General features: G+C 39.1%; 1 protein-coding gene and 1 pseudogene across 1 annotated transcript; both read right to left on the bottom strand.

The window, feature by feature from the left end:
• Positions 1–2,987: 2,987 nt before the first annotated feature.
• Positions 2,988–15,775, bottom strand: LOC147732740 (uncharacterized). The gene is made up of 2 exons (XM_086958857.1): positions 3,673–15,775; positions 2,988–3,258 (listed from the first exon to the last, which is right to left on the bottom strand). Exon 1 carries the CDS (start codon positions 10,553–10,555, stop codon positions 4,094–4,096), a length of 6,462 nt encoding a protein of 2,153 aa, XP_086814983.1. The 5' UTR covers positions 10,556–15,775; the 3' UTR covers positions 2,988–3,258; positions 3,673–4,093.
• Positions 15,776–20,293: 4,518 nt separating this feature from the next.
• On the bottom strand, positions 20,294–20,839 carry LOC147732739 (heat shock 70 kDa protein 13 pseudogene; annotated as a pseudogene).
• Positions 20,840–26,944: the final 6,105 nt, after the last annotated feature.

Genomic DNA, 26,944 nt, shown 5'->3' with positions numbered 1-26,944 from the left:
GAGCAGGAACCGTTGTGGAGGTGATATATATATATATATATATATATATATATATATATATATATATATATATATATATATATATATAATCAATGAAAAAACCATAGGTTATAGTCCATATATAGTTAGGAATTTGCATTTACAAAACCTTATTTTACTCGCATAAAACCATTGAAATTCCATATATAGTTAGATGCGCTAACTATATATCGCGCACCCGCAATCCACTGCTGATGATGTCACATATTACATCATTCATGACATGGTCAGTGACATCACTGATGACATCACTGATGACATCTCAAATGACATCTCAAATGACATCACTGATGACATCTCAAATGACATCACTGATGACATCTCAAATGACATCACTGATGACATCACTGATGACATCTCATTTGACATGACTGATCACATCACTGATGATATCATTCATGTGATAATACGATGAACCTCTTCAGACTCTAATATAACCTTAGATACAATCAGTGTAAACAGACACTCAGAGACTGCCACTCATCCATGGAGTTACTCAAACACCTAGTCAGTCATGCAAAGAATCAATCACACCTCCATTTCCTCAACTATACAGTTATACAAACTTTACTTATTCAAACATATACTAACACATATTTACTCTCTTATATAATCCCTGATACAAGTTCACAATGATCCATACAGCCACTCACACATTCACTGGCTCTTATGCACAGTTATTTATATATGTCAACTCTCACATGTACTGTGTTTTACATATGTACTTACTTTGACATGTAGCACTGAGATATCCATTCACTCACCAATACACTCATGCACACAGTCAACCGCCCATACAGCTGTTTCCACATGCACTTTTGAAGCCATACATCTAGTGAATCAACTGCTCACACATCTATGCACAGAGTCATACACCTCCCAGCCACCCACACACACACTCAGTCTCCCATACAAATACTTGGGCAACCAATCAATAACCCATATAGTTACTCATATAGCTACTTATCAACACATGCAACAGTTTACAGAACAACAGACATAATGATGCACCAATTAAGACAGTTTAGTCACTAACCCATGCACTCAGTGAGACACATTTAATCACTCAATCATACAGTCAGTCATGCACCTACTAAATCCTTCATCCAGACACTTATACATCCACTCATTCTTCAATATGTAAGACATATTTTAACTTTACAGAAACATACAGTCACTGGATGTTGTCATCAGTGATGTCATCAGTGATGTCACTGACCATGTCATGAATGATGTAATATGTGACATCATCAGCAGTGGATTGCGGGTGCGCGATATATAGTTAGCGCATCTAACTATATATGGAATTTCAATGGTTTTATGCGAGTAAAATAAGGTTTTGTAAATGCAAATTCCTAACTATATATGGACTATAACCTATGGTTTTTTCATTGAATTTCAATGGTTTTTTGAAAGGTAATATTTCTATCTATAAAATGTATTCTTCTTTAAATCATAAAATATATTGTACATGTTTTCTTATACATTTTTTTTTTTTAAAAAATTTGTTCCGCTCCTAGTCCGCGAACTGGTCAGCTTCCCGTTAGCGGAATTCAAAGCCGCGACTTGGTACGCGAGCCGGTAATCGTTGCTTAAGCGTAACTGTTACGTTATCATGATGTTTTGCGTTGTCGCGTAATACGTTTTCCGACGCGCCAAGTTAGCGGACCCGGAAGCGGATTGGATAGCGGCGCAAAGCGCGAAACGTAAAGACAGCAGGTCATGTGACTCGATAATAACACTTTTCATTAGTTCATTTCACTTTTAGTTTCCTAATGATGTAATACTAGGTCATGTGATCTAAAATTAACACTTTTCATTGGTTTAGAACTTTGGCTTTTCCCAAATGATGAAAACCCCTCCTTCTTTCGTCACTCTGACTTTCATCTTGGTGAGAGAAAGACCTTTGTACAATCCAGAGAAATGGCTTCTGTTGTTGCTTCTGGTAGTGTTCCTCCACCACCACCTCCACCTCCTCATGGAAAAAAAGGACCACCTACTCAACCAATCTTTCCACAAGAGGAAGATCAGGAAGAGGAGGAAGAACCTGAATATTTGCCAGAGGAGCCCAGGAGGTACAACCGGAAGGAACATTTCATATGGCAATTTTTTAAAATGCCACCAGGGCAAAAGAAAGTGAACGCTAGGTACGTCTTTTGCCGAATCTGTGATGATCGTCTTTCTAGAGGCACGGATAAAAAATATAGTTATGGGAATTTCACTATGCACAGACACATGAGCAGGTGGCACCCAAATAACTACAGTGCAGCTCAGCTTCGAGACGAACAACAGAATTCACCAGCAATAGCCAGAAGATCGGTTGTGCCAGAAATAACGGGACCTGAAGCAAGGGAGCTGATCCCAAATATTCAAATGGACATGGGGGAAGTCAAACAAGTTTGTATGAGGTGCAATCAAACATTATGCTACCGCGAAAGTAGTATAACTCTTATCATTAGAGCCATCAAAAATCATGTATGTCCAAAACGCCCCCAAAAATAAATTCTTCTTTTTTTTGTTGCTCCTGTTGAGCCCTCTTCGATGAATCATTTTTGTTTCCCCCCCTCCCCCCAAAAAATTAAAAAAAATACAAAATGTTCAGAAAAAAACAAAAAAATATAAAAAATGTTCAGAAAACTAATAAAAAAAATTTAAAACAACAAAAACAAAAAAAAAGTTCTTTTCAGAACTACCTCCCCATTATTAAAAAAAATTGGTAGAATTCTTTGAACTCTGCCAAGCTCTATTTCTATTAGTTCGCTCCCAGTTCGCTATCCGGTACGCGAACTTTGAGCGCACCAAAAACATTTTTTTTAAAAAAAGGAACAGTAAGTATAAGGAAAGAAAACAGACAGCTATGTTACTATAAAGATAGCTATAGGGAGTAAAGAAAAGATACTGTGACCCGCAATTCACTTCTGATCATGTCATATATTACACTATTTTTCACATAGTCAGTGACATCATCAGCAGTGGATTGCGAGTAACAGTTTTTTTTGTTTACGTCCTATAGCTCTCTTTTTTGTAACATAACTGTCTGTTTCCTATCCTTAAACTTACTGTTCGTTTTTTTAACGAGATAACAGATATGCCCAATTATTACATCATTCATAACATAGTCAGTGACATCATCAGCAGTGGAATGCAGGTTAAAAAAGTAGAAAACATTTACCTTATAATTCTTGTTAATTTTTAACGAAAATTTTTCATACATTCAATCTGTAAAAGAGAGAACAAACATTTCCAAAAATATTAAAACATGTATTTAAAAATTAGAAAAAAGAAGAGAAAAGGTTCAAGAAGAAACACTTTTTAAACAACTTTGAAACTTATATAAACCTCTACTTCTCTACGACCCCTACACAATCCTAAATATATTTATTTTCAACAAACAGTATCTTCATGCTGATGAAATGAGGCCTATCATAAGTACAAAAACGATAACATTAATTATACATGTTAAATGGTTTATTTTTGCTGTTCTCAGAATGTATCAAATTTCACTTAAATCAGTGACTTGAAGGTATTCATCATATAACAGCGGGGAAAAAAAAACACAATCAAAATGACTGTGTTTAAAAAACCCATACAACCAAAGAAATCTGATTTCAAAACTCCTTAAAATTGACTTACTTTCAATGACGTCGAATGATCTCCCATAAACAGCATCCACTCTGTTGTGCTTTAAATATTTTCAGCCCACCACTTTCTGAAAGAAAACCTCCATCGATACGTGAAATATGTTACATAGAAAAAAAACTTCTCTCATTATATCACATGTTTCCACTAGGCCAAATCATGTTGCCGCGATTCGCTACTCTTGTAATTCTTCCAATCAAATCCCGTCATTTTCTATTTTCGCAACTTTCAAAAATAAAATATTTGAGATTATTTTCACAATCCTGGACTACTAATATCTTACTCTTCTTTGTCACTCATGTTCTCCTTTTCCTATGACACTGATACTGCTTACTATGAAGCAGACTTACTTGCATCAGGTTTATATAGTTGGATTTTTAATCGAGACAGCATTGCAGACTTACATTCCCTCTACTTAAAATTTTGGTTTTAAAAACACCAGGTAAGAATTTTTAAGGTCAAACGGCAATTTTTTTTTGAAAGTTACAACAGAATCATTACAGAATGACCAGCCGTTTCCAGACTTTAAGTAAGCTGTATAATGTCCTGATGTTGTTGATGGACCATCGTGATAGATAATTGCTACAGTAACAAAAGTCCTCCCTGATATTGACAGCTGAGAAGCCACAAAATTTTTTATTAAAGTTGACAATTTTGATCCATCAGGCCTACATCGTTGCATCATTAAAATGACATACTGGCCATATCTACGTATAAATAATGTTGACATCATATCACATTTACATTGGCTACACTCCATGTTGTGATCCGCTGCATTTACTAGCTTATTAAAGGACACTGATTTACTGTCTGGCAAAGTTAAATATATAAATCTTTCTGAGTCTACACTAGTAGTACTTGATACCATACAGTTCTCGCAGTCATGCTGCCATTGATAAGAAAGCCCAAACAGGTGATCTACATCTACACCCTCATCTTGCAATATATCAAGCATATACATTAAAAACTCCTGACAATCTTGCTGATTATTTTCAGAGAAGTCTGTTTGACCTGAACATTCATCTAACAGATAACGTACTTCAGACACACTTTCTACTTTTGTTCGATCAGTGCTACATTTCTCTAACACAGAATTCAACAAGCAGCATAAACTTTGTTCTGAATTGAACACAATCTGTTCTTTTAAACTCTCTAGTGAAAAGAGAACATTAACAACGACATTTGCATAGCAGTTGACACCAGAACTGTTTTCAAATTGAAAACCAACAATCTCTTCAACAGTATCCACTTTCTTTCTGCTAACAACTTTCGGTTCATTGACTTTTAGTCTTTTTGCAACAACCTCCCTACTATTACTGCTATTTCTACGTTTCCGGCCTACCACACGTTTCTCAAACAAAGGATATTGAGGCAAATGTGGCGCATACTCTCTTCTTAACCTATTGTATTCCTTAACACAATCTAGATCCGCACAAATGTTTGTGACATCACAGTCAATCAAGTACAATCCCGATAAAGTTCTAACTCGAGACAATGCCACATATGCCATACCCTCCTTGAACACTGAACTGCCAATATTCACCAATGCACAGTCTACACTTAAACCTTGCGATTTATGGATTGTCACCGCATATGCCAAGCAAACAGGAAACTGTTTACGGCGAACATATAAGTCTTTAACAAGCAAAAACCTAGCAGAACAACGAGCAATTACCTGTACTTCCTCAATGCCATCAAATTTAATTCTTAAAAATTCAATTCCATCTCTATTTCTGTATTTCTCAAAATCAACAACATTACCCATTGATCCATTTACCAGACCTCTTTCTACATGTAAATTCCGTCTCAAAATGATTCGGCAATTTAAACACACATTCAGAGTCTTTTCAAAACCCGCTGTCTTAGATATAGTCTTCTCTAATGAATCCAATTTTGATTTCAAATTGTCTGACAAAATAATTGTTGATCCCATATGCTCTAATTTGTCGATAGCTTCCAGTTTCACAATCTCTTGCTTTTCTAAATACAACATTTTGTTGTTGAAGATGGCACATTCTGCAAGAGTTGGCATGAGACATATCCCGGATTTCTTCTCAGTAATTTTCTGAAAAATATTCTCAGGCACAATCTCTTGTTTGGGATATAAATTTGACAGTAATCGTGCATTTAAAGCTTCTTTCCCATGCTCGGTCACTTTTCCAATTCTAATATCTTGTAGAATATTCTTGTAATCTTCATCCTTTGCCTGACGCATATTTTGATGCAGTTCTGCATAATTGAAGTTTAACCATATATTGACGTTGCCAATGCTCCCTAGGCACTTCCTGGTATCTTCATGCGTGAGTATTTTGAACACAGGTTGACCTTTTACTGGTGTCAGCTGTAGAAGATCTCCGAAAACAATGATGTGTTTCCCACCAAATAAGACATCATATTCAGTTTTAAGTACTTCTTGCATTCTCAAATGCACAAAGGCAAGCATGACATTGGAAACCATGCTTACTTCGTCAATGATAAGTAGTTTCATTTTCCTCAAAACTCTTGAAACTTCACAGCAAGCATCTCCAGATAACTTGTTGTATTGTAATTTGTTGTCATGCTCCACCGGCAGCATCAGTAGACGATGCAAAGTAATACCTTTAATATTATGTGCTGCCAGTCCAGTAGGAGCGGTAACAACACAAGACAGCGATGACTCAGTCCTTTCCTTCAAATAACAAGAGATTGCTTTAATGAGGAAACTTTTTCCAGTTCCCGCTTCTCCACTCACGTACAGTCGGACAGGCTTCAACGACGTACATGAGCACTCTTTCTTCTCATGACTTAATCCGTGCTCAATTTCCTTGGTAACTTCATCATATATTTTCCTCTGCTCAACGTTGAGTTGTTTTTCCAAGTCTTGTAAGTTAACTGAATCCTCCTGAGCATGTGCCATGGCTCTTTCTACTTCATTCATAGCAGTGGCAGCTTCATTTTCGATAATAGGTCCTCCAAGTGGATCTTGACTCAATGAAACAGAACTCTGACTGTCCTGAGAACTGTCTCTGGCAATCTCGGCTGCAATCGTTGCTTCCTGCTCAATTTCCAAAGTTAGCATTTCTTGATATTTAGAAAAAGCAGGACATTCTATGGACTCCTTGGCTGCATTGAAAGAGTCTTCGTAACAGAGGAAATCTCCAAGCAGTTCCTCTTCTGCACGCCAAGGCTTGAAAAGTTGCAAAAGTGCTAAATAGAAAAACTCCTTTTTTTCTGGAGATTCGCCACTCAATTTTCGATGGTTTACTAATTGGCATTTTCTTTGCTTGACCAGGCATCCCTCACTTCCAATTACAGCATACACTCCTTTCTCAATATCTTCTTTGATGTTCCTCTTGAATATATAATTTTGGAGAACCTCATATAGACAAACATTCTCAAGGTGACTGCTTCGATTTGGATAATATGTATCCAACATGTTGGTCTTCAAAATGTCGGTACTGTTTGGTTCCTTTTCTGCCAAATACTCAATTTCCCGAACAGGTTTTAGAACTCGATTTCGCGTTGCAGCAAGACCAAGACTCGCCCAAACGAGACTCCTGGATTTGGCATAGAGACTTGCTGAAGACAATCGATCAGAACATTCGTAAGCTCCGATTTCTCGATGCGACAACATCTTCAGACTGAAACTGTACAACTTCTTGCTGAGGCTCTTTTCATGGGAAATGTCCTCCCACATATCCTTCAGTTCGGTCTTTTCTTTTTTGGTGATGTAAGATGTCACATACCGAGCCACAGCCATACAGTTGTCAGCCACAAACTGTATATCCATGTTGGCATTCCACATGGACAAAATCACTGGGTTGTAGTCATTGATGTACTTGGACTCTTCGTTCCTTTTCAAATTGTATGTATTCTTGGGTGATTTCCTCGTCACATTATGTCGCAGCGAAGACATCAAACTGTTCACTCTTCCTTTAGAAATCACCGGTCGTGGAAAGTTGAAACGACATTTGGTGTAGAACTTGTCCTTGTTTCTGAATTTACGACGACAGTACTTTCCACAACGATGGCTTTGGAAACGTAGAACTTGTTCTCTTAGACTTTTCTTCTCCGTTGCGTTTGGAACAGCACACGTAGAATACTGTTCGATGAAATTCATCACTAAGTCATCCGGATCTGTTCCAAATTTAGGTGCATCCTTGATCCACAGCAACATATGTATATGAGGGGCACCTCTTGCTTGATACTCCTTTCTCCAGAAGAAATCCAACACCTCTCCAAGAGGTGGATTCTTTTTATTTGTGATGAAACACATCATAGCTTCAAATCTATGATTGAAGTACCTGCATACATTCACAGGATCCAAAGAACACAGTTCTCCAGGTGTCTTGAATTCAATGTTTTCAATATTTCCATTTGCCTCTCGTAGAAATTCAAGTAAGTCATCCCAGCCATACTCAGCACAGCTCAGAGTGAGGAACCATGTCGGAGTTCCTAAGTTCCTCAGCATACATTTTAAATCACCATGACGACGGTACCAGTACTCATTAGTACCACGCTGACACGCCATGAGATTAATTAAGTGAGAATCCAAAATACTGTCTTGGACATTGACTTTATGCATAAAGTCACTTGCCGAGATGTTTCGCATCTGTATACCACTTTTTAAGATGTGGTTCACTGCATATGAAAGTCCAGACAGATCGCTTTCAAACAGGAGATGAAACAAATAGGGAATGCATTGCCGAAACCTAGGATCTTCTGCATACAATCGTAAAGTCCGGTATTCAGACGCAGGAATTTCACGAGGTCGCTCATCATATCTTCCTCCTTGACCTGTGGGAAATAGCTGTGGGAAACACCGAGCTTCCAAACTTTCCTCCCAAACACTAATGGGACTCCCTTTGGCTTGTTTCATTTGAAACAACTCAATAGCATTCCCCATGACTTCCTTGGAATGCAAAGGATGAACACTATAATGTTCATATATTTCTTCACTTTTAGAGGCCTCTACTTTCTCAATTTGGCCAGCACACAAATCGCTATCCTCTTCATCACTTACTTCCTCTTCTGCAACATATACATTCTTATAGTACTTATTATTTTTCTTCAAATACACTGTTGCCTTTTTGACTTTCCTAACATCCACTAAATCTTGCCATATTTTCTTATTCTTTGTCGGAACCCCATTAACCAAGATAACCAGAGGTTCCTCTTCCACTTTTTCTATTCCAATTGTGTTAATGTTTTTATTCAAATCTAGAGGCAAATAAACAACTCTTCCCTTTAATCCTCTCTGTAAATCTGCTGGAGGCAACTTCCCTGTCTTTGGCTCCATTCTTACAATAGCCTGAAAGGGATGGATACTTTGAATCAAAATAGATTCATAAGTATTTAAATCCTTCAATTCAGAAGGAATCTCAACCAATTCCAGATTATTATGAACTGCCCTAGCAGGCATCTGGTTTTGATTTAATTTATTACAACAATAAGTACACACACGTTGATCCGATCCCAAATCAAAATAATTTTCTACCATCAAGTATGTGGCTAAATCCTTCCATTCACTATTATTTTCCCTTTCACTTTTTGCATATAAATCCACTACCTTAGTCTGATTCTTATAATAAGTGCGTCGACAACATACACAAGTGAAATTAGGCCTCTCACTTGATTTCATCTGAAACGTGGCAATTTCCTTCTGAAAATTATCTGTACTGGAAACCTGTACATTATCTTCCACATTACCCTCTACTTCAGGGTCAATTTGAACATTCTCATCTTTACTACCAAAGTAACAAAACTCAATTTCTTCACAAAGATTCTTCACATCTATTTCAGAACCATGCAAAAGAGCAGCACATAACTGTTTAAGCATAATTGCTGGACTCTTAGCATAATACAACATTCTCACTAATTTTCTCACTTTATTATGATGCACTGCTAGCATCCTGAAATGATGAAAAACACTCTGGCATACTCTCCTGGAAAGACAAGCCAGTGAATGACCACGCAAACCTGTCATTTGTCTCACTCTGCAAGGATCTAAATCTTGCAACAACTTCATTTTCTGCTTCAAACTTTTCTTATTAAATGTCCGTATAAAATCACAAAGCAAATTGATGGAAACCTGTCGCACACTGCAAATAGAACTACACTTCCAAATGTACACAGGACCCTTAGGACGTCTTCCTAAAACCTCATCACTTAGCGCCTCTTCTGTCTCTGTTGTCACAAGTTGTTCTTTTTCAACTGGACAACCATCCTTCACTTCATAAGCTCGACCACTGATGTCAACTGCATGCACCAAATCATTATCCTGAAAATAACTCTCCTCATTAAAAAATGCCTCAGAGCTTGAACTATGCATCCATTCTCCGGAAAAAACTTCACAAAAGTTAGTACGATTTACTACTCTCTTCCATCTACTTTTTGTTTTGAAATCAGAAATTACCTTGCTTAGTTTCCTAATTCTATTGATTACCAAAATAAACAACTTTCGCTTGATTTCAAAAGCATGATCAATAATTTTCTCTACATTTTTCTTCTTCCTATAAAATGCGGCTTTCTGTTGGCCTTTCTTTTTAATATTTTTCAATAAATTAACTAATATCCTATTACGGAACATTCGTTGTCGAATGTCCCTAAACTGCTGTTTCCTTCTACTATCATGCACAGAGTTATCTCTTCCTCTACCAGTAACATTTGTGATGTGTCTCTCCTTTCCATTTAAATAACTTTTGTTTTTGTGAACAGACACATTTTTTTGAGCAAATTTTTTTTTACTACAAATATTTCTTAAGAATGATTTCGTGCTCTTACCCGGACCTTTCTTGGTGTTTTGACAAGTATTTGGGGAAGAGGACTGCTGCAATAAAACATCATCCTGCTGTCTTTGACGTTTTCTAGCCTTTCGTATTCGACTTCTGGAAGGCATTTTCCAAACTATGAAAGAATCTGCAGTTGAATCTGTGAAAAAATATAATATAAAATGTTATTAACCACTATTACCAAACAGTAAATAAATAACAGTCATCTAAAACTTAAAGCCGTACTAATTATTTAACATAGCAAATATTTTCCACCAGCACTGCATCACAAAAATGACACTCAATGGTACAAAACAGGCATACAACACCAATAAATCACTCCCTAATATTTTAAATCATTAATTCAGGATGACGATAAGATGTAGCCTATCTAAAGGTTTGTTTAGGCCCAGATCTTTGGACTGTGGTGAATGTGTGTCATTGATCCACATTCAGTCCATCACCTGTTTTGTTTATTTCAGGTGAGGCCAACACATCGTTGCAGATAAGATTTTCACTGAAAAAAAACCAAGGTAAAAAAACATGTGAAGGCCTACCAATGAAGTAAATCATTAAATGAAAACCAATACATTTCTGGAAATATGCACTACTAATGCTTCATAAGATGTTTTGGGTCATATTTATAAGTTATTTGAGTATCTAGTATGCTATTTTACATTCTTCATGGTGCAAATTTATTGTAAATACGCTCCCACCTACGGTTGGCAAATTTAGATTTTGATTATGGGAGTTAGATAGGCATGTTAATAATTTCCCAAAAATGGTATATAACCCCAAACAACCTTTGTAGCAAATGCTCTTAGCCATGTTATCCACCTCCCATTGGATAACATGGCTAAGAAGTGCTTGCAAATGTGATAAAAAAAGACCTGCAATGCATGAATATCGCAGAAAAATCAGCGATATTCATGCATTTTCCAGCAAATGCTCTTAGCCATGTTATCCACTTCCTATTAAATAACATGGCTAAGAACTGCTCAGGGCCCCATGAGGAACGCTTTCCATTTAAAAAGGGAAAAATAACATCAAAGACACTAAAATGCCTTCTAAATATAAACCCAAACAACCTATGAAGCAATGTGAAAAAAACGGCCACAATGCATGAATATAGCAGAAAAATCAGCGATATTCATGCATTTTCCAGCAAATGCTCTTAGCCATGTTATCCACTTCCTATTAAATAACATGGCTAAGAACTGCTCAGGGCCCCATGAGGAACGCTTTCCATTTAAAAAGGGAAAAATAACATCAAAGACACTAAAATGCCTTCTAAATATGAACCCAAACAACCTATGAAGCAATGTGAAAAAAAACGGCCACAATCCATGAATATAGCAGAAAAATCAGCGATATTCATACATTTTCCAGCAAATGCTCTTAGCCATGTTATCCACTTCCTATTAAATAACATGGCTAAGAACTGCTCAGGGCCCCATGAGGAACGCTTTCCATTTAAAAAGGGAAAAATAACATCAAAGACACTAAAATGCCTTCTAAATATGAACCCAAACAACCTATGAAGCAATGTGAAAAAAAACGGCCACAATGCATGAATATAGCAGAAAAATCAGCGATATTCATGCATTTTCCAGCAAATGCTCTTAGCCATGTTATCCACTTCCTATTAAATAACATGGCTAAGAACTGCTCAGGGCCCCATGAGGAACGCTTTCCATTTAAAAAGGGAAAAATAACATCAAAGACACTAAAATGCCTTCTAAATATGAACCCAAACAACCTATGAAGCAATGTGAAAAAAAACGGCCACAATCCATGAATATAGCAGAAAAATCAGCGATATTCATGCATTTTCCAGCAAATGCTCTTAGCCATGTTATCCACTTCCTATTAAATAACATGGCTAAGAACTGCTCAGGGCCCCATGAGGAACGCTTTCCATTTAAAAAGGGAAAAATAACATCAAAGACACTAAAATGCCTTCTAAATATGACCCCAAACAACCTATGAAGCTCTAACAGTACATATCCTGAAATTTAATTCATTTCAAAATTCGTTTTTAAACACAGCATATAAATCAATTGTATACCTGCATTCATGAAGAAATAACTAAAAATGTCCTTGAGACACATGAAAGTGTTTTCTGGAATGCCCTAGCACCATTTTTGGGACACTATTAACATGGCTAGGTAACTCCCATAATCAAAATCTAAATTTGCCAAGCACAAGTGGGAGCGTATTTACAAGACACTTGCCCCATGAGGAACACTTTACATTTTAAAAGGCGAACATAACATCTTAGACACTCAAATAACTTATAAATATGGCCCAAAACAACCTATGAAGCTCTAGCAGTAAATATCCAGAAATGTAATTGATTTCTGAAATCGTTTTTAAAAGCAACATATCTGTTTCAGCTTACATAACAGACCATGAAATGGCCTCCATGTATTACAATATCTTGTGTTACTGCATGCCAGAATGTTACACCAAATATGCCATTATAATTTCTCTATGAAACTAATTCTATTAGTATATAACTAGAGACAAAACCACATTTTAAAAACACAGCTTTCTTCATCATTTTCTCCTTAAATCATACTATTCTCTATCTAAATTAAATAAATCTTTTCTCACCTTAGCAAATATTTTTTGAGTTTTGAAAACAGTCTCAGAAATACACCAAATTGTCTTCAGCAGAAGAAAAAGGATGCACTCCAAAGGCTGCAGCTATTGAAAGCACAGAAATACAGATATTCTTTTCACATATCTATCATATTAGCCAATCATACCTCTTCCCTCACTTTTTTCAAATCAAAACCCTTCCCCCCTCTGCCCTGTCTGCCTTGTTTCCATAGCAACCACCTCCTGGAAGACCTCTCATGTTTGCAAATTCACACAACAATGTTTCAATTGAACTCTGAACTCTCAGTGCACCTGCGTATCCAGTGCAATCTTTCATTAATTGTTTCTTCCTTGACCATTCAAATTACATCTTTCAAAGAACACATCCATGCACCCTAACTTTCTGTTTTCAGAAATGGAAATGCACCAATCACTGCTAATGAATCATTAGCATTGTAAATCCACAGTTTTTTTTCTTTAGAAACTCCTACTGTTTCAACTGCCCTTTCATTACCACACTTCATCTGACTGCAGAACAACCTTCTTCAACCATGTTTAACGTCTGGATTGTTGGACATAGTTACATCCACTGGGCTCAAAGGTATGCTGAGAGCAGAAATTTACACAACCTCAATTTACAAGATGTGGAAATTAAGTGGTTGGGCCAAAGAGGATTAAAATGTCACCAATTGATACCATTGGTGAAAACCTTTATGCATTTGCCAAAACCTGACCTGTTAATAGTGCACTGTGGAGGTAATGATTTGGGCACTTTGACAGGGGTAGGTCTGGAAATGCTTTTAAAGGACACCTTTGAGCAATTAATGGCACTTTTTCCTCAAACTGCCTTGGTATATTCCAATATATGCCAAAGACAGAAATGGAGGTGGTCCAACCAATTTTGTCCACAAATTGAGAAAGCGAGGAAGCATGTAAACAAATCTGTTTCAGCTTACATGAGAGACCATGGAATGGGCTCTCTTTACAACAATAACTTGCGTTACTACATGCAAGATATCTACAGAGGAGATGGAGTTCACTTCTCAGATGAGGGCAACAGAATTTTCATTCTGAATTTAAGACTGTGCATTGGTACCTACTTATAAGTACCTAAATGTACCATAAACCCAAAAGCTCTTCTCAGAGCTACCCTACATCTGATCACTCACAATTATTATTTTTCTCTAACTTTTTTCACTAATTTTCCACAAAATTCGCTCCCCGGAGCGCTACCCGGTTCGCGAACTGAAAGCTAACCTCGCGGAATTTTTTTAAAAAAAGTTTTTTTTTCCGCACATATAAGCCTCCTCAGCCACGCTCAGAAAACCTAGGGGGTCAAGATAAGTCTAACATGACCCCTTCTACCCATTCTAAACATTATTTGCCCTCCATCTTGTATCTTAATGCGAACGAAACACAAAATGGTGGACTCCCGTAACGCTTAAGGTTCGCTAACCGGGCAGCTTCCCGGAAAGCGGTCCTAAAAAAAGGCGGGAAAGTAATTTACAGAAAAACGACTAGAGACACTCTCACCAAATATAGATTAGCTCATACTACATAACATTCCCTTCCATTCTCACAAATTTCATTGAAATTCCATTTAGCCATTTAGCCTGTAGACCTCTCCAAGTACCGTGAGGTAAATTACTTCACAAAACACATCTGAATTGTTGGAATTGACAACCAATGAAAATGTTACTTTCATTTTCTACTTTTATTACCTGACATTTAATTGGTTATATACCTGTATATATATAAAGGGAGAGAAGGAAACACAGCCATTTTGACTACTACTTCTTGTTGTACCTCCTATTTCAATAGCTTCAAAAAACTTCAACTTCTTTGTGAAGGTAAGTTATAATTTAATATATTGTGCACTATGACTTAATATAGTAGACTTTTTCTGCTAGATATACACTATCCCTCTGTAGTAGTAATGTATTTAGATAGACTTCTCTGTTATAGTTATCAATGGAGTAAGGCTTGTCTTGGTTAAATCACATACACTTTTTTATAGTCCTATTTCCACTCTCATACTATACACTGCCAAAAGATAAATTCACTGATAAAAACTGCCTATCTAAAATTAATCCCAACAGTGCCCTATCTCTACTAATATATATTTTCTTATTCAAAATTTCAGGCAAAATGGAAGGCGAACAACAAGTTTCATTTTCGATTGAACTGAAGGAGAGCAGCCAAGACAAACTTGATGACTTTATGGATGACAGTAGAGACCACGAACTTCTACAATGTGTTGAAGCAGTAGACAACTTGCTTCAAAATGAAAAACAATTACACCCTATAATAAATTATGACATTTCTGACAATGAAATGTTAGAAAATTTAATAAAGTATGAAACACAATCATAATAAAAAAAATAAATAAACAAAGAAAACAAAAAAAAACAAGAAAAACAACAAATATTTAACATACAGTATTAAAAAAATCTATCATTCTTTTATCCTTATAGTACGCTGCCCAGAGCGCTACCCGGTTCGCGTACTAGGAGCTCACCACGCATAAATGTTTTTTTTTTTTGTTTTTTTTTCCCCCTGCAGAAACCTTTTACAACCTCCACATAAAACCTAGGGGGTCAGGGAGGATCTACTAGGCCCCCTTATCGAAATTTCCCCCTTTGTTTTGGCCTCCTCTTATCTCTCGATCCTACCGAGAGACAAGATGGCGGCCGCACCGGACTGTTTAGAATGTTGACAGACACCGGAGAGCCAATCAGCTTCGCATCGCAAAGTTCCGATAAGCGAAAAGTACGCGAACCGGATCGCTGCCCGGAGCGCTGTTACAGATATATATCTTGATTTAAACGTTAATTTCTCAAAATCCACTGAAGCACATATATTGAGACCTAGCAAAGGCACATCGGGCTAACAGTCCCTACAATTTTGCCAAGTTTCGTGGAAATCCATTCAGCCGTTCGAGCTAAAAGTGAGTCCAACCGCCCTATGGAAAACTCAATGTTAAAAACGCGTTTTGGGACCCCCCTTTTTTCTCAGCCCCCCCTTGACGAAACCCCCCCAAATTTCCAGGAGCTGCTCAGAAACAAAATGTGCCATTTTCCTGAAAATTTCAGCCGATTCCGTCCACAAACGCCAAAGTTATTAGACATAGAATTTTCAGAAATCCCATAGGGAAAAAATCCTAACTATATATACCTACTGGCGACCGCCAGTAGGTAATATATATATATATATATATATATATATATATATATATATATATATATATACACACACACAAATATGAATACATATCAATCACACAAAATCCGATGAAGTGGAAGTGGTAACGCACACTCAAGACACAATCATTGGTGCAGTACATTGTATTTACTGTAGACTCTCACAATGTGTTTCAACTAGACACGCAGTCTAGATCACATGAGATGTGAACAAATAGTGTGTAAGTTTATACAGCCATTCAACAAGACAATCCATGTGAAAAACATTTTTTAAATGGCAGCGTGATAGAATGGTGATCTGTTACCCTTGGCATGGTGAGCTACAAACTTAAATGAGTAATAAACATTGTCACATACATGGTTGCTGAGACTTCAAAGAGGCTTAAGCAGAGTGGAAAGATACAGTGCACTGTGGTCACTGTCTGACCAGTAACTGCCTGGGGGACCGTTCCAAAAAGTGTCACGCACACAAAAATGGACATATTATTCTGATTACCACTGCCATGATGTAGATTCAAGGTAAAGGCAAATTCAATAGATTGAGGCCATATACAGTGCATGTAGTGTCTTCAGAGCAACCAAATTAAAGAAATGAATCATACAACCAATATATTCATTCAGGACATCACATCACCATCTTCTACTTAGTAGAATCAACAAGATCAGGAGTTATAGATAGATCAGCTTAGGCTGGCTGGCTGCTATAAATGAGGGGAAAAGGGGAGTATCACGGTATCGGGGTTACACTAGTGAGTCAGAAATTCATCACACAAGTGTGTACACATCAAGAGACAAATCACATGTATATGGGCAATAGTGCAAGAGTCCTATGACAGCTCATCAATCATGCCCCAATGGATTGCTCTATTCCCCAGAAAGTGTGATTTAAACCTAAGACATAGCATAGATCGAACCCCAGTGGGCAAGTTCCTTCCCAATAAATACAAAATCAAGACATTGTCCAGATAAACAAAGGAACAGTCATAATCACTACTATTACTAAGTATAACAAAAGTGCAGAAATTCTTATATGGGAAGGGGCATCCCCCAGTCCAATGCAGACAAAGAAAAGGGTAGGGGAACCCATCCAGTGTCTTAATCCCATCGAGGGCCCTTTCCTTTCCTCCTGGAACAAAGGCAAAATCACACAGTTAAAACCATAAAAAACATGAATGTCTACTACAAAAACTCAAATACGCAGATGAAAACCTATGGAACTGAAGAGAAATGGCTCAACCTGGTTAAAGCCAAGGCAGAGAAAGAAAGATATAAATTCAGCAGAAAGGGACACAAGATCAACTACTCTTCATGTAGGTGGACCCCAAACTCTTCATCGAGATTGAGCCCACTCGGACTCTTATAGCCTCATTCCGATGTCGGTAGGACCATCACCTTAAGGCAGTTGTTGGTGGCCCCAGCAAAATCCAGCATAGCGGTCTGACCGATGCATTATGATGCGGTCAGTCGGACTGCAGCGGGTGGAGGACCAACCAACATCTCCGACAGGCTCAAGGAGCCCATTGGAGCGAAATCCCTACAATGGGGGAGCTACCTGAGGAGGCACTGCCGTAGGGATTACGATGTCCCTTTTCCCTCTGCCTTTACATGGCGGTTGGACTGCCATGTAAAGGCAAACAGAATGGTACCTTGGAGGCCCCTATCAGGGCCCTTGTCCTCCGTGGGCCTCTACTAGGAGCATGGGGGCACATGTAGTGCCCCTCAAACATCCATGCACTTTGTGCCAGGCACCACATGGTACCTGGTACACAGTGCATGGATGTTTCAAAATATGCCTTTCTCAACTGTGGCTTGTGATGTGGCTTTTTTGGGCTGCAGTACAAGCCACAATTGAAAAGGCATGTTTATGACCGCTTTCACAGCAGTCAGATCGTAATAAGGTGGTGGAGACGCCGACTACACGTCGGGCGGTCTCCATCAAGATATGATGCCATCGTAATGAGGCCCTTAGTCTTGAGATCCAGAATGTATTTTCACTCTTTTCTTCTCAACTTCAGAGCCCTGTCCCCATCCCTGGAGTTGTGTGGAACTTGTTCAATGGCATAGTAGGAGAGGAGTGAGCTATCTGAGTAGTGTTTTTCCTGAAAGTGTCATGCCACTGAGTAAAGGGGGTCACTGTTGTTAATGGCCCTCATGTGTTCCAGAACCCTCTTTTTAACCATATGGGTGGTACTGCCTATGTATCTTAAGTGCCATGTGCACTCCAGGATATATGCCATGTAAGGGGAGCTGCAGGTGGAGAACTGGAGAATCTTTTTAGTTCCGCCCTGCTTCATTGTGGAGTAGTCCTTGTGCATGGTACTCTGCCTGCATTCCTTGCAGTGTCACAATGGAAAGAAACCTTGAAGGCTGTGGTTCTTCACCTATTTGTTGATAGTGATGTCACTGTAGACCAGAGGTTTTCAAACTTTTGGAAGTTGAGCCCCTAGCTGAATTTTTTTAGATGTCCCCCCCCCCCCCCCCACCAGACAGAAATTTCTGGAATCTGGTACACTACATAATCGACTGTCACACGCATATCCCGAGCCATATCCAGCAAATAATGATAATAAGTACATATTAATGTTTATTATATTTGTTCCAGTGTTTCTTTGTGCATATTTTATTTGTTTCAACGTCTCACTGGTTATACTGTACACCATTCATTATTCAGTGCTTAATTTGTGCCAGTGCTTTCCGGTGCTTACACCGGCACTTACGTATCAGGGCCAGGTCTACACGCGTCTTCACATCACATATAGCATTCATGATATAATTACCTCTCTGACTCTGCGCAGAGTTTTCTCATCTCTCGAGTCCCGGTGAGTGTTGCGGCTATGAGAGCGTGAGCCAAGATTCATGCCTGCATTGCTGAGTATTTGTAATTCCTGTCACCTCCAAGCGCGTGACAGCTAAGACACACAACTCTGGTTATCTAGTCCAGACCTTTTGTGTTCTATAGTATCGATGTAACTATCGGCCACTGTAAGTTGCGGGGCACAACTTAAATTGCCTCTGGGTGGTTAATAACATTATTATTAAATAACTTCTTTATATAGCTCAGCATACTAAGAATGCAAATGTGAGGTATTGAATTAGTACCTTCAGGGCATGAAATTAGAGAGTGCATTGTTGTTATTTTGCTTTTACATAGAGGTTGCTACAGCACGTTTTGTAATTTCACGCAGCTTAGGAAAACAGAGCAATCTCTCCTTCTAATTCTCTCCTTCATTTGATCTCTATCACACTCTGCCTTGTATTCCGTTCCTCTCTTTTCTGTTCTATCTCTTAGTTGCTCTTTCTCTTTCTCTCTCATGCTCGCCATCATCAGCGATCCTCACACTTGACACCTGATTTACGCTACTAATTTATACATGGATAAGCACTGGTGTGGGTTAAACACAGATGAGGATAGAAACATACACCTGGTGCTTATGTACGGCCCCCCAAAAGTACAAGAAAGAAGAGTTGCTGTTCTTCTGGGGAGTGACATACTCTTTATTGCTATATTGATGCTATCAGTACTGTGCCAGTAAAAATAGTTATGTTTTGGAGTGTCTGTTCCCACGTAGAGTAATGTACTTCTTCTGAACAGTGCCTGATATATTGAAAACCGGTTAATTAAAAGTATTGCTTCCTTTTGAACAGAGCAGGCACTTTGCGCTTGAATATATAAGGTTTTATAGCGAATTACCAGTTCTGTCCCATTTAAAGTATTGCAATGTTTATTTCAAGCCAGTTTTTGCCGGTAGGACCCACCATCACTTATTTTAGGTACTAGCACTTATTTGTTTCTTAACATAATTTGATCCCAAGTAAGAGAGAAAATACAAAAAGGGAAAAGAAGGAGGAAGAGAAAAACAGAAAAATAGTGACAAAGGTAGAAAAAGGAGGAAAATTAATGTGAAAGTGTGAGGTAAATGGCAGGGAGTTCTGGTGGTGAATGCGAGAGGCATGAAAAGAAAAAAGACAATGCAGCCTCTGTATTCACCACCTCGACCTTTGATAGCAATGACCCCGTTCTTCTGAGAAATCTTTAGCACCAGCACTTTTTTATTTTGCAAATTAAGCACTGTCATCAAACTCTGCTGGTAATGAAATGACAGCCTTTGAAACTGGAATGTCGAGATAGCTCTCAGCCATCTTCTTTAACTTTAGCAAGAATAGAGGTCCAATATACTCAGGAGTTACAGTGAAGGTTTCATTGGTGGTTACAGAAAATTCAACAGCTCCATTCTTGTGTAAAACCTTGAACGGATAACTGTTACTTTCATGATTCAATTCATCCTGAGTGAAGGCTTTGCCTATGAATCGTTTTGCATCATACACGGTGTTCTGGGGATTAGCAGCTGCGAGATCCAAGGCATCATATCCTGCATCTACGTCTCCTGTGAATGACACAATGCTTGGAATACTGTGATGGCCGCTTTCAACAGGTATGGCCTTCACTTCACCTGTGCCAGGCTGGATCACCCCAACAGAACAATATGTTGTCCCAAGATCAATTCCAATCACTCTTGGTGTAGGCAGCGGTAAATACTGTTGTGCAAAATATCCAGCAAACAGAAGAGCCAAAGCTGCAGATCCCAGGACGGTCATTTCCCCTGCCATGGTGACTCGTACTATCTGCCAACAAATGTAACATGACCACCTGTCCACTAAGTGCACAAATGGTCTGTAAACTTAGCTTGCTCTCCGTCATCGGTAGCTGATGTATTAAAACATGACGTGTAATGAAAGTGTAGTGTCATTTTTTCTCGCACTGTCATTAATTCGTACAGCTGAAATGCTTCAGCTGCAGTGGGAGACAAGGAGTCTCCTCTGCTATGAAATAGAACGCAAAGGAACAGGACTGTCTGTTCCTTTGCTTTCATTTTAGCAGAGGAGAGAGACTTCCTGCCTCCCACTGCAGCCAAGCATTTCTGCTGTACGAATTAACCCCCTCCTGGGACGGTTAATGTATCTGCTCTTAACATAACAAAAGCACGTGCACATAGTGCCTCGGCAATTTACCCTCCCTCCACCCTCCAACCCTCTGTTACTGGAATTCAACAAGAAAAAAAATAAACCCCATTTGAAATGGGTAAAGACTTTCATGGTGTGACATCGAGAGGAACAAAGGTACGATTTTAGGGTGGAGTGTGCGCCCCCCTGAGATGGTGCTGCGCCCCCCCAGGGGGAGCGCACCCCACAGTTTAAATAACTCTGCTGTAGACTAATATATCCTGCATGCCGAGTCCCCTTCTATAGGTTATTCTGGGTCTCTCATGGAAGGTATGTCCTATGGTGGGTTACTCGTGAGTATGTTCCAATTCTTGGTCAAGATTTTCTGGATGTCCTTGGAGTTATTGTTATATGTCAGAATACCTCTGGTCTCACTCTCGCTGCCAGAGTCAGTATTGGGCTTAATATCAAAAAGTGTTTGAACTCTGGTCACATGCTTAGCCCTGTCGATGGCCCTGTTAAGAACCCACTGGGGGTAACCTCTCTCCCTGAATCTGGTGATCTTGACAGCTTGCTTGGCCAAAAAAGATTCCTCAGTACTGCAGTTGTGTTTGGCCCTCAACAACTCACTGTATGGAATGCTCCATTTGAAGGTATCCAGGTGGCTACTGTGGGCATGTAGGAGGCTATTGCCAGCTATGGATTTGCAATAAAGTTTGGTCTGTATGGCATCATCAATGATCTCAATTCTCACTTGTAGATAATCTATGGTGGTTCTCCTCATTGTGTCGGAAAGGATGAGATGGTATTTGTTGTGTTTGAGTTTTCTAATGAAGCGATTAGCTTCATCTTCAGTCCACTTCCAGATGATGAACAAGTAATCGATGTATCTCAGCCAAAGTATGACCTGTTCAAACTCTAGGAAGTCCTCTGAGTTGTTGAAGATGTCCTCCTCCCACTACCCAAGGAAAAGATTGTCAAAACTTGGAGCAAAACATGTCCCCATCAATATCCGGAACATTTCTTAGTATAGGGAACCGTAGAAGAGGAAGATTTTGTTGGAAAAACAATGTTTTATCATCTCCAGGATCATGTATGTGTGTGTAAGGAATTTCAAGGGTCTTGCCCTTAGGAAGTGTATAAATGCTCGTGTGCCTTTTTCATGTTCTATGGTTGCATACAGTGAATTGACATTCAGTGTGAAAAGAATGTAAACTTTTTCCCAGTGGACGCCCTCTAGTTTGCCCAGAAAGTATCTCTTACATATGAGGGGGAGACTGGTGACATATTCCCTCATGAATGTATCTACATACTTGGAAACATTATCCAAGGCGCTGCCCCCGGAGGACACAATGGGTCTCCCCGGAGGGTTGGTACTGTTCTTATGTAGCTTAGGGGGGATAAAGTAATTTGTGATAGTCCTTCTTAAGGAAACACTACTCTTCCCTGTTGAGTATCCCCTTATCCTTCCAGTCAGTCATTTGTTTTCAAATGTGAGTTAAACTGTTTGCATACATCTCTCTGTTGATGATGGTGTAAAACCTATTGTCATTAAGTTATCGCATGGCCTCCTCAGTGTACATTTCCTTACTGAGCAGCACAATGTTCCCCACCCTTATTGGCAGTATTAGTGTTTTCTGCCAGGGACATGATGGCCTGCCTTTGGGGTAGAGAAATATTATGTTGAGAATTGCCTCTGATCCATGTTTTATGTTGAAATCTGATGATGTTTTTGGATAAAATCTCATGGAACATGTCAATATTGTCAAAAGGCCTCGTGGGAAAAAACGACGAGTGTGGTTTTGAGTTAGTGGAGTCAGCATGGTTGTATGTCATAGCTGGGTCATCTAATAGGTCATGCATGTCGCTGGGGACTGCACCGTCATTCCAGCTTGATTCTAATTCATGCAAAGTGAGGAGGGTATAAACTTGCACACATTTGTTGACATCTCATGTGAGCAAGACTGCTTGTTGTACTGCATCGACGATTGTGTCCTGAGTGTGAGTTACCACTTTGTCGTTGTTGGATTTTGTGTGATGCTACAAGCCGGTTTGCTTCACCAGCACACGTACAATCCCTCTGGGGTCCTTGGTCCCAGTAAGAGTGACTTGTGTTTGGGATATATATATATATAGAGAGAGATTTAAGTGTGTTTTCACCTTTGCGCTAAGGAGCACCCGCTCGTGAGTGTAGGGCTTAAGGTGAAGTCCAAGGAGCTGTATAACAATTAAACAAATGAATTGGATTCTAAGGACCCTGTGAAAAATCCGATTTTTTGTGTAATCAGCATATATCAAGAAGGACTCTTCCTATTTTAGGATTTATTCTGGGACACTTGTTGCTTCTTTGTCTATTTTTGGATGTTAATTAAATAATTTTCTGACACTTGTCATAAATTTTTATATTGTAGCAATCCAAATTGAAATATGATTCATAAATTTGAAAAATTATTAATGTGTTATGCATTAAGAAGGGTCATTTTACCAAGTACCTTTTACTTGTTTTTTAAATTGTGCTTGCTACTCACTCAACATGGCCGCTCACATTAGTCTGTCGTTTATTTTGCTTATTTCTTTTGACATGTGTCTATCGGAATCACCTGTGTGTATACCTGTAAATTGGTTGAACATTTTGAGGCGCGTTACGTGAACAAGCTCCCTTGAGGAGCAAAACGCGTTATGGATGACATTATGTCCACCACTTTTCGTTGTATGGAATAAAATGCACTCTGCTTTTTCACTCGAAGAAAAGTTTGTTTTCCTTTGCTGCCTGATGCTGTGAGTGTTTTAATGGTCATTGGAAAGAGGTCCTTACCTGGTTTTGTCCTCGCCGTGGAGTGGCGAGCAGGAACATTATTGAATATATATATATATATATATATATATATATATATATATATATATATATATATATATATATATATATATATATATGTATATATATTACCTACTGGCGGTCGCCAGTAGGTAGTTATAGTTAGGATTTTTTTCAATGTTAAATCTCAAAATTCTATTTGGAATAACTTTGGCACCGGTTGACGAATCTGCCTGAAAATTTCCTGAAAATGGCCTCGTCGAGCTCCGGTTCTTCCTTGAGAGTTTGGGGGGGATACGTCAAGCGGGGGCCGAGATAAAAGGGGGGTCCCAAAACGCGTTTTCCCTATGTTAATTTCCATAGGGCGGTCGATTTCACTTTTAGCCCCAACGGCTGAATGGATTTCCATCAAACTTGGCAAAATTGTAGGGACTGGTAGCCCGATGTGCCTTTGCTATGTCTCAAGATATGTGCTCCAGTGGATTTTGAGTAATTTAGGTTCAAAAAAATATATATATCTATAGGCGCTCGCCGGTGCGCGCACCGGAGAGCGCTCCAGGCGCGCCACGCGACTTGCGCGCAGAAAGCTGATTGGCTCTCAGTTGTCTGTAAACATTCTAAACAGTCCGGAGCGGCCGCCATCTTGTGTCTCGGTAGGATCGAGACACGAGAGGTGGGCAAAACAAAGAGGGAAATGACCATAAGGGGGCAGGGTAGACCCCCCCTTGACCCCCTAGGTTTGATGTGGGGGCTATAAAAGGGCCCCGCGGGGCATTTAAAATATTTTTTTTTCGTTTTGCGCGGGGGAAGCGCCCGGTGCGCGCACCGGGGAGCGGCCCGGGGAGCGTACTATGAGGGAAAAAGATGAAAGAGTTTTTAAAAAATGAAGCCTTTATTTCGAAATTGGAGGTAGTTCTAAAAAGAACTTTTTTTTTTCTTCTTTTTGTTGTTTTATATTTTTTTTGTGTTTTTTGAACTTTTTGAACTTTTTTTGGCTTTTCAAAACAGTTTTATATTTTTTTTGTATTTTTTAGGGGGAGAAACAAAAAAAGGGAATTGAAACTGGCTCAACTGGAGCAAAAAAAGAAAAAACCCCAAAAATTACTTCTTTTTGGGGCACTTGTGATTATCACCTGCAAGGACGATGAGCTTAACGCTTTTTTCACCATAGGCGATAAGCTTGCCACATGCAGAACAAGTGATTTTAAAATCAGCAAATCTTGGCTGAATGCAAGGCATCATCTCGGATGTTTCTGGTCCCGATGAAGTGGGTTGGTTTGTTTGGGAGGTGGTCCTTGATGACTGGGGGAGGTTACTGGCCAGTTCCCTGAACTCAGCACGAGAGTAGTTGTTTGGGTGCTTTCTGGTCATATGACGAATCATGGTATAGTTACCAAATGAATATTTTTTGTTTGGGTTGCCCCGTGAAAGTTCATCATTGCAGATTAGGCAAGTTACCTTGGGCGCATTCACTTTTTTCTTGCCCTCTGGGATTGAAAAAAACTCCCATACAATGTGTGGCTTCAGGCAGCCATCTTCTCCTCCCCTCCTCCTCTTCCTCTTCCTCCTCCTCCTGTTCTTGACCACCAATATAATCTTGAGGTGGTCCTCTTGGTGGTTGTGGTTGTGGTGGTGGTGGTGGGGCAGATGCACCAGCTGCTGCTGCTACTGAAGCCATTATTAATATCAAAAAGGTACAGAGATGTACAAACAGGTCTTCCTCAGTCAAAGGACAAAGTCAGAATAAGGAAAAAAGGTGGGGTCTTTCATCATTTAGAAAAAAAACTGCCCTGAACCAATGAGAAGTGTTATTTTCAGGTCACAAGACCAGTGGCTTCATCATTACGAAACTAAAACTGTTATGAACCAATGAAAAGTGTTATTTTCAGGTCACATGACCCGACGCGCTTACGCTACGCGCCCCGGGGCGCGCCCGGGGGCGCTTCGGGTCGCGTAGCGTAAGCGCGTCGGATGTTTACGTTGCGCGATCGTATTCGCTCGAGTACTTCCGGGTGCGCTTACGCCGTGCGTATCACGCGGACGCGGCTACGCGATACGTCATGATCATGTTTTCGTTTGCGATATTGGCGCTTACGGGACGCTCCTCGGAGCGCGCCCGGGGGCGCTTTATAAAAGTACGCTTTTCGGGGCGCTCCCCGGGAAGCGCACCGGGAGCGCTCCAAAGCAAAAAATAAAAAAATTAAAAATGGGAAAAATTGTAGGGACTGGTAGCCCTATTCTTAAGTGGTTTTTACGAAAATTAACTTTGATAAAATATATATTGTGCTACATTGGGCTATATATATATGCCAAAATGCCAAAATGTAACCCAAATGTAGTCCAATGTAGCCCAATGTAACCCAAAGATGGCCACCAGAGACCAAAAAATGTAAATGTAGCCCAAATTTCAACTAGATGTAGCCCAACTGTAGCCCAATGACAGAATGTACCAGAGTGTTCTAAAGAACAACTAGAGTGCTAACAGTCTTATTTATAAAGTGAGACTTATAGTTAGGAATTAGCATTAAAAAAACCTATGAAATTCACTGAAAAAACCATAGGTTTCACACCAGTTATAGTTAGGAATTAGCATTTAAAAAACCTATGAAATTCACTGAAAAAACCATAGGTTTCACACCGGTTATAGTTAGGAATTAGCATTTAAAAAACCTATTAAATTCACTGAAAAAACCATAGGTTTCACACCAGTTATAGTTAGCTGGAAATTTTACTGATATAAAACCATTGAAATTCCCACGTTATAGTTAGTTGGACTCACTATAACTTGCGCGTGCAATGCACTGCTGATGACATCACATATTACATCACTCATGACATGGTCAGTGACATCACTCATGACATCACTGATGACACCATCCTTGTAACACAGTGACAGACCTCCTTTCACTGTAAAGTAACCTTTGAAACACATATTCAAAAATAGAAACTAACATTAA

The sequence above is a fragment of the Lissotriton vulgaris genome, chromosome 2_1, assembly GCF_964263255.1.
Source record: "Lissotriton vulgaris chromosome 2_1, aLisVul1.2, whole genome shotgun sequence".
Classification (NCBI taxonomy): domain Eukaryota; kingdom Metazoa; phylum Chordata; class Amphibia; order Caudata; family Salamandridae; genus Lissotriton; species Lissotriton vulgaris.
This window is presented reverse-complemented; position numbering and strand designations above follow the sequence as displayed.

Excerpts from the sequence above, each read along its gene's own strand:
- LOC147732740 (XM_086958857.1), bottom strand. The coding sequence starts at position 10,555 with ATGCCTTCCAGAAGTCGAATACGAAAGGCTAGAAAACGTCAAAGACAG.